Source organism: Nelumbo lutea, chromosome 8 (genome assembly GCF_056320005.1).
Source record: "Nelumbo lutea isolate HS-2025 chromosome 8, American lotus-T2T, whole genome shotgun sequence".
Classification (NCBI taxonomy): Eukaryota; Viridiplantae; Streptophyta; class Magnoliopsida; order Proteales; family Nelumbonaceae; genus Nelumbo; species Nelumbo lutea.
Genome location: NC_142691.1, coordinates 24,244,680 through 24,253,654, shown reverse-complemented (window position 1 = coordinate 24,253,654; position 8,975 = coordinate 24,244,680). Strand labels below are relative to the sequence as shown.

Genomic DNA, 8,975 nt, shown 5'->3' with positions numbered 1-8,975 from the left:
TCACTCTATGTACAACCCAAGGATAAAATCAGTTGAAGAAATAAAAAAAGAACTAAAAATAAGGAGAGGAAAAGATAAGCTTCATCTCTATCATTATACAAGATAATCAAGATAATCTTGTACAAAAATCTCTAGTATTCGATTAAAGATTTTATAAATACCATTGCAGTTAACCAAGAGGTCTTTAATTGCCACCATCCTGCAAACCTCGAACGTAAAAAGCACATTTGATATTTGTGGAATTAATCAAAACCAACATTAAAATTATCAGACTTAGGAAATTCTGAAGGGCAGTTATCCCTCTGTATTAAAAATCTCAAATAACTTAAAGATGAGATGTCTTAAAACTAGTGAGATTAAAATAGGATATATGTGCAATGGAAAATTTAATAATAATAGGAATAAAATTAGAGTAACATAGGATTGGAGACCAAAAGATAACTCAACTGTACTCTTCCATTACCTTGGATCAATAGAATTAGAGCATGACAGGCAAAATGGAAAAGTTCATCCAAAGTCTTATGTGATAGATGGATACCACTTATGGTGAAAGAAAATTTTTATAAAACGTTTCTAAGGTAAGCATTGTTAGATCATATGTGGAGTAAAGTGGTGGGCCGTCAAGAAACAACATATCCAAAAAATGAGTGTGGTAAAAATACAAACATCAAGGTGAATAAGTGGGAAAGCAAGAAAGAATAGGATTAAAAGTGAATTCATCTGAAGGAACTTAGGAATAGGTCCAATAAAATGAGGGAAAGTAGACTAGGATGATTTGGTCAAATGCAAGACCATCTACAGCACCTGTAAGAAAAACTAATCTACTACAAGTTGAAGGGGGAGATAGGGGCAGATCAAAAAGGATATGAGGTGAAGTAGTGAAAAATTATTTAAGATCTCAAAATTTAATAATAGATATGGCACTGAACAAAATGGAATGGCAAAACAGGATTCATCTAGTTAACCACAAATAGTTGAAACAAGGCTTAGATGAAGATAATGATCATGAGACAAAAAAGAACACATGTGCTTTTTTAATTTAATATTTTAATAATATAAAAAGCACAAATATGATATTACTTCAACCATGTACTTTAGGTTATTACAACAAAAAAGCACACATAAAATCTCTTTCCCTTTCAAAACAATACTAAATGTGGATATACTGTTTCCCTGAATGTTGGGAATGGTTGGCTACATCTTATTTAAACTAGTTGTGACCAATAACATTCAATAATATCCCAACTTGTTCATAAACAGAAATATATTGTCCATCTTTGATTAACCCCATTTGTTTCAATGCACCTTTTAACTTAACAAACAAATGCGGAGGCATCTCAAACATTTCCATGCACCTATTATCATTTTTCAAGATGGCATTGCATAAATATTCTGATCCGACCAAAATGTCATCATAGTCTGGTATACTACAATAGCATTGCATATTAATATAATGATAAATATTGTAATTTTCCTTTGTCGTTGCCGCAAGTATTGCATTAATGGCATTCTCTTATTCTTGTTCTTCTAACATGAAGGTCATAGTCACTTTCAACAATATATCCCTGGTTGGACTATCAACCATTGTTCTCTGACATATATAACATGTGTACTTTGGAATCATTAACACAACATGTTAAGATGGATCATAAAACACACAAAAAAAATATATATAATCACAATCCCTTATCATATCCTAATATATATAACACATCATCCAAATATATATAATTACAATCCCTAATCATATCCAAGTTTAAGTGGATCACAAAACATAAAACAATTACCATTAAGATGGTCCCAAATTAAGAAACAAACAAATGGTACCACAATGGTCCAATACATAAACTAAGAAATTGTACAAAACTCTCATACAGAAAAAAAGGCTACTTCTTAAGGATATCACTAATCCAATTCCGTCTAACATCTGGAGGCATCTTCATGTACCACTCCCTAGCAGATGCTTTCTCGAAAACCTCGAATAGTTTGCAATAGTCAATATGAGTAAGACCTTCCATGGTGTTTATCTCATCCAAGAAAGTAGATATCGAGTACTTGTCTGGTTTATCATTAAAGCCATTAATCGCATCCACTAACTTATCTATTCTTGCATTTGCTGCTTCATTTAGTTTATTGATTATATCAACAAAGTCAATGGTTATCTTCCTACGAACATCTCGGCGGGTGGTTGCAGTAGAAGACCACTCATCATCACTGTCATTAACATCACCAATGTCATGGGCCATAGGATTAAGGGATTCCTCAACAGGTTGATCATTATTAGAGACCTGCACCTCATCTCGAGGGGGAGATTGTACGCCACGTGCTAAGGATGTGCCAAACTGGCCAATAGCAATAGTGCCCCCAAATATAATATCAAGACGATCATACTCTGGACATCCTTTAGTACGAAACCTCTTTGCCTTGGGGTTAACCTAGCAAGTGAGAATAGATAGACACTAATCAATTATATCCAGAAAAACTAAAATAAAAAGACACAATACAAAACGAGTTTGGATAATACCATTAAATAGCTTTTCCAAGTGTCCGGAGAAGCTACAACAATCTTTTTCTCCTCATCCCAACCAAACCCAGTCTGACCAAACCTCAACTTCTTGAACTCTTTATACCTACTCTTAAGATCTTGTATCTTGTTACTGAATGACTTTGTGTTGAACTTCAGTCCAAGTGCCCTATAAAAACCAACCCGAACCTCTTTCCAAGCTTGGGTTTTTAGGCACCCTGCAACCATCCCACCATTCTGGACTTGTCGTACTAATAAATCTATGAATACATTTTCTTGTTGGTTGGTCCAATTAGCTGGACTAATTGGTGCATCATCAAATGGGATAAGGTTGGCCATACTAGTCGACATCTAAAATAGAAATAACACAACAATTAGGTCAATTATAAAACTGCTGAGACTTTACATGCTACCATAAGATACGGATATGCTTCGATTAGATAACATGCAAAAGAAGGGGAAAAACACTCCATCTAACAGATATCCACATGTGCAAGCAAAACAAACAGTTAATATTTATCTGCAAATCCATACAGCATGATTAAGCATAAGTCAAAGAGTTAATTAATATTGCTGACATAGTTATATGAATTATTTTTTTTATGAATGCTATATATATATGAATTATTTTCAATAGCATTAATTAGAAAATTTTAAACAAACAAAAATCTAGATGATGAAAGACATGTTACACCTGTTGAAAGATGAAGTAATGACAAAATAGAAAAAAAAATACCTGAAAAACAATAATTCACATTCATCAACAAATTGCTGGTACTGTCCACCCTCCCTCCGCACACAAATTCAGACATAAAAAATAGCAAAAAATGAGCATCAATATGACGTAAGTGAAGTGTGTGTGCATCCAAGACATCAGACAAATATGAATTAGAACAAAAATAAAGCCAACCTAACAAATCCAAATATCATTTACAAAAATTTTAACCGAATCTAAGACATCATAAAATGAATTATAAATAAAATGATAAAAGAAAATCATCTTAAAAAACTATAAAACCCAATACAATAGATTGACCACATGCTTGATGGTTGCAATAAATCAAAGTAAATCAAGGTAGTTATAAATCTAATTTAAATCACTTAAAGTTAGAACGAAAGAAAGGCTTTAAATGGTTTATCTTTTTCAGATTACAATAGTATGTCAGTTTAGGTTATGAGAAAATGCAGATGTACAAATCATGTGAAAACATTTCATAGAGCAAAATCTTCAAATATTCTAATTTAAGCTTCCTAAATATCATATTTTCTAATTTGAGTTCATCCTATTCTTAATAAAGATCACACAATCAGATTTGAGTTCAGAAAACCCAGTCATGAGCTAATGCAGAAGAACAAGTCATGAGAAAACATTCTCTGAATATCACATATTCTGGTTTGAGCTCAGCCTATTCTTAATAAGGATCAATCAGTCAGATTTTGTTTCAGCAAACCAGGTCATGAGGTAATGCGGAAGTACAAGTCATGCAAAAACATTCTACATTCCTTGAATATCACGTATTCTAATTTGAGTTAAGCTGTCCTAGTGTTCTTATTAAGGATAAATCAGTCTGAGGTCCAATTACATTCAAAAGTGGAAAGATCTATGTTGATGCATAAATGCTAAATCCAGAGCTTGTTTGTACTTTTGTATCACCTTACTTTTGGTATTGCCTTGCTACAAGCAATTAATAAAATATGCGGTTACCCAAGAATAATAGTACTTATTATGATCAACAATTAATTTCATTAATACTGCCAAACTACACAAAAAAGTGCAGAAGGGCAAAAGGGAACAAAGCAGCTGACCCCATAGGGGCCCTGTACATCAAAGGAAAAGAAAAAACTGAAAGAAAACATTCAGCCCTTACAGGTTACAGCCTTTCCCTGGGCAGCCCCTTTCTAAACATCTCTCCCCACCCTAGCTCTCACAAGAGGTTCTGCTAACCCATTAGCACTCCTAGGCACCCAATTGAACGAGTTATTCAAAGACCCACCTAGGGCTTGAGCCAATCTCACTAGAGGTCTGAACTTCCAAGGACTTTGGTCTTGCAATAATAGGTCTTACTTTTCTTTATATGGATAATTTTCACAATAACATGAGGGTCTCAAACCATACTTTACAGATCTTTTCCTTTTTCTGTTGGTACAAAACATGAAAGATAAAACACAATTGCATTTCTGCAACATATAAAGCAGTCATATTTGAGTTGTATATTAAAACCAACCACAAGATAAATATCCAGGTCTGCTAACATGATTCTATTTTATTTTTTAAGCCTTTTTGAATTCCAATTGGACCTTTTTGGTCAATCACATTATCAAGGAATGCACAGGAGGTGCATAGTTTCAATCACCTATACATGTTTAATTTTAGAATAGCTAGTTTCTTATTCAGCAGAGCCCTTATTCCTGGTACAGTTTTAGTAAATGAGTGTCGTCACCATATGTTCTTGAATAGGACTTGTAAGAGATGCCCAACTTACTCCAAATGCCCTGGAACCTCAGCTCCTTAACATCTAATCTAATCCTAAATGGGCAAATAGATTAAACATTGAAACATAAATAACCTTTCAATAGTAACAAGTCTAAAAAGCCACAGGTTTCTTTTAGATAATCAAAGATAGAAAACCACCAAAATCAAATGACAGCGTAAAAGATTATCAAAGAGAAAATCCAACAGGTCATAATTCAATAAGGTGTCGTCTGGTAATTAAAAAACTCTAATATATGCAAGTAAATGATGGAATATTTGAAAAAGATTCAAGATTATATATTTGATTGCTATCAACAAGTACAAGGTTTATACATCATGGCAAATGGCAATAACAAGAAGAACATTCTAACAATTAAGGATGTCCTTACACATCTGTAGATCATAGCCTAGCGATCTTTATTTTTTGCATTGAGGCAGATGCCTCACTTGAACTGCAAGTTTAGTTTTTGGCAGATTGTGTAACTTAAATGCATAGTAAAATATTACAGCCCTAAAGGTTAAATGGAATCCGGATCTACTGAACACAACAAATTGCTGGCCACGCTCACCCAGTCGCATATATGGAACATCGGTTGTTTTGTGCTCACTGATATTCTCAATGTGCGGCTGGATGAGTGTGGCCAGTAGATCCAAACACATTTAAATGACTTGATTTGATGTGTTCCAATGGTCATAAGGCCTATGGCATATTGGTCAAGCACCAAACAATTGGTATCAAAGACTACCCCATGTCATAGATTCAAATCACAGAAAAGGCTGCCTAGTAGAATGGTTTTCTGGAGCAGAGCAAGACCACTAGAGGAAAAGGGCTACCTGCTGCCAGAGTGAGAGCCACCGGGACATTGGCTGCAGAAGAGTGGTGGTATGTTTGCTTTGGCATGTTGGTCGAGAACGTAATACAAAATGTGTATCTTAGACAGGCATATTCAAATGAACACAATTTGAAAACGTCTTTTTTTATTTCTTGGTCATTCTTCCCAATTCATTTCTTTTTCTTTTTTATTTTTGACAATTAATACTTCCTCACTGGCTTGGCAAAGAATCTTAAACAGGCATCTACAAATCTTTCCATTTGATTAAGAAAATAATCAAACATTATCATTTCATGAGTAGGGCACAACGTTTAGCGAAGAATAAATGAATGAAGGATCAAATATCGAAAACCTTGAAACATAGTACCTGGAAATGAGTTGCAGGGAAAAAGCATGCGAAACCCAATTTGGAAGACACAGGCGCACAGCCTGCAATGGAATAAAAAAAGGACACATGTGCTCACACCAGAAAAGGGGAAAAGACCGATAGAAAGAGAGAAAGAGGGGAACAGATCTACTGAGAGGGGAGGGGAAATCTACTGATTGGAAGATCAATTAAGAGACAAGGCAAAATACAAGGATGGAGGGCCTGGTGGCGATGGCAAGCTCTCTGGCCGGAAGTCGTCCACAATGGCTTCCCTAATGAAACACTTCTGTTGGAATACTTGAGAAGAAGAAAAAGAAGAAGACGAAGAAGAAGAAGGCAAATACCTTGCTATCGCCGCGTGAAGATGCAACCGGAGAGCGCCGGAACTGCTCGCCGGGGGAAGGTCCGGAGCCGGAGGTTTTTAGGGTTAGGGTTAGCGTTCGTTCTCTCACGTACAGCTGATCGGACAGCTAAAATAATTTTAAGCCCGCTTAAGGAAAGCTGCTTACTTCAAGCCCTTCCAAACGACCCTTGCATGTCGGGCTACAGTACAGAGCGACCACAGAGCCAGCCTAATGACCAATGCCCGTTAAAAGTCTGGTCTGACCGGACAGTTGGATAAGCTGGCCCCCCAGCCCTGCCGATAATTAGTGGGCCTCAACCTTGGGCAGTGTCTGGGCTCTGGGCCAGCCCATATGCAAATCACTACTTACTTCATAGGATTCTACTCTCTAGCTGGAAAAACAGACCCCTTTTATTTGGTAAAAGAAAACTTATTACTGCAGCTGCAGCTGGAGAACAAAAAGAAGATAGAGGAGTACAGCGGTTTCATAGATATAGTATGTGTTTGGTATAGCTTTTGTTTATTTACTAAATGTTTATATTTGATTTATCTTGCAAACCGAGAAAAGTAAGAATAAAACCGTTTATTAACAATTAGGCACCATTAGGCATTATATCAGCAAAATAGTGAATAAATGCTTACCCATTTGGGGAAGCGCTAAAATGAAGCTTCCCCTAATGGTAGGCGCACACATAAACCGAAGCCTGCTTTTGCAAGCCTCTATAAATAGGGATCAACATGATGGGCTAAATGCTAAAGTGATGCCTATGTGATAGCGTTTATTGAATAAACACTCATAGATCCAAACACCACTATAGTCAAATACATATAGAGGGAAGGGTCTACATCTACTCATTCCCCCCGAGGTTCCATGACAGTATTAAATACATGGGCCTTGCATCTTTTATAGTGGGGCCCATGAATTTACTATTAGCGTGGAACCTCATCATTGGTTCCACAACCTGCTGAACAGCTAAAGAGTTCAGCTAATCTGATTTCCCAATGAATTGATAATGATCCTCCAAGCTTAGCCTAGATGTCCCCTAGAATTGCTTAGACTTCAAAACTAACACAATTGCATCCACCCTTCATAATATTCATAAAGGTTGTGTTTGGTTATAGTGCAATCTTATTTGCATTAGTATAAACACATAGGAGTGCAAATGAAAAGAATGCAAATTCTGGTTTATTTTTGTTTTGAAAAGTGTTTTCAACCTGTCATTGACCCGGTCGAATAAACCGTTGCTCGGCCAGGATTCTGGGCCAAATGGTCAAAAACCATTTGACCCGACCAGTTTGACTGTTGACCCATTCAACTCGGTGACCAGGCCAGGTTGTAGATTGCACACTCAATGCATTCAAACTTTCAAAGGCCATAACTTTGCACTCTAGTGTCCAATTGAGGTGATTTTTTTTATTTTGGGTAACCTTTTGAGATCTATGCATCCATAGGTGCCTTGCCCCACTTTTTTCATGAAAAAAAAATACCATTTTAGCCTCAAATTGCAATTTTTAATATTTTTATAAATAAAAAATTAAAAACTAATTAAAAAAACATAAATTAAATATAAAAATACAAATAACATTTCTAAAAAATATTTATATAAATAAATATATATTTGTATACTTTAAATACAAGTGGGACGGCCTGACCCATTCGACCCGGACGATCAAACCAATGACCGTGACCTAGAGCCAAAAATGGTTTGGCCTCTTGGGTGTTTAAAACATTGATTTAGAATTTTATTCCATTCTGTTTCATGTCTTATTTTACTTCATTTATACTTTTATCAAACAAAATAAGGTAAAGTTTAAAACAAAAATAAATCAGAATTTGCTTCCAAATCATTTGCACTACTATAATTTTGCATCAATACAAATTTATTTACATTGCAATCAAACACAACCTAAGGATTAAGCTGTCCAAGAAAACACAAAAGTTGCTGAGATGAAGTTTTTTAGCCAGACGAACCCCTAGTAAAGAAGCAAAAAATTCAGAAAACAAGATGGATCTTGGTCTATCATTAAAAGTTGCAACAGCACATAAAGCTCCATGCATCTTCCCAAATCTTGATATTCTCCCCTCAACCAACACTCCAAAAGCAACTTTTTACAAATACGTCCCTTCCTTTTTAGAATACTGGACCACCCCAAGAATCATTCTTTCCTGATTTTGTTTCAAAGAAGTTTGTACTGTGGACGTATCTAGCTTTAAGAACCTAAGCCCATAAAGCATAGGGATCCTTAACCAATCTTCAAGCTTGTTTGCTAACAATGCAAGGTTAAAACCTCTAGGGTCTCTAAGTCCCATGCCCCCCCTGTTTTTTTGCCTACAACCCCCATCACCACCATCACACACTTGACCCAATTAATCCCCTTATTATTATGAGAGTGGCCCCACCAAAAGTGTTTTCAGATTTTCATGATATTTTCGC

General features: G+C 35.7%; 1 protein-coding gene across 1 annotated transcript; it reads right to left on the bottom strand.

Moving 5' to 3' along the window:
• Positions 1–1,667: 1,667 nt before the first annotated feature.
• Positions 1,668–6,659, bottom strand: LOC148843401 (L10-interacting MYB domain-containing protein-like). Its single transcript, XM_088959573.1, has 5 exons — positions 6,542–6,659; positions 6,371–6,464; positions 6,198–6,259; positions 2,525–2,875; positions 1,668–2,435 (listed from the first exon to the last, which is right to left on the bottom strand). The coding sequence occupies exons 4-5, from the start codon at positions 2,873–2,875 to the stop codon at positions 1,887–1,889; spliced, it is 900 nt and encodes a 299-aa protein (XP_088815699.1). The 5' UTR covers positions 6,198–6,259; positions 6,371–6,464; positions 6,542–6,659; the 3' UTR covers positions 1,668–1,886.
• Between the last annotated feature and the right edge of the window lie 2,316 nt (positions 6,660–8,975).

What these genes read in the sequence shown, in the direction of transcription:
- LOC148843401 (XM_088959573.1), bottom strand. Translation starts at nt 2,875, where the DNA reads ATGTCGACTAGTATGGCCAACCTTATCCCATTTGATGATGCACCAATT. An exon ending in CTTGGAAAAGCTATTTAATG is followed by an intron (nt 2,436 to 2,524) that starts GTATTATCCAAA and finishes CTCACTTGCTAG; the next exon opens with GTTAACCCCAAGGCAAAGAG.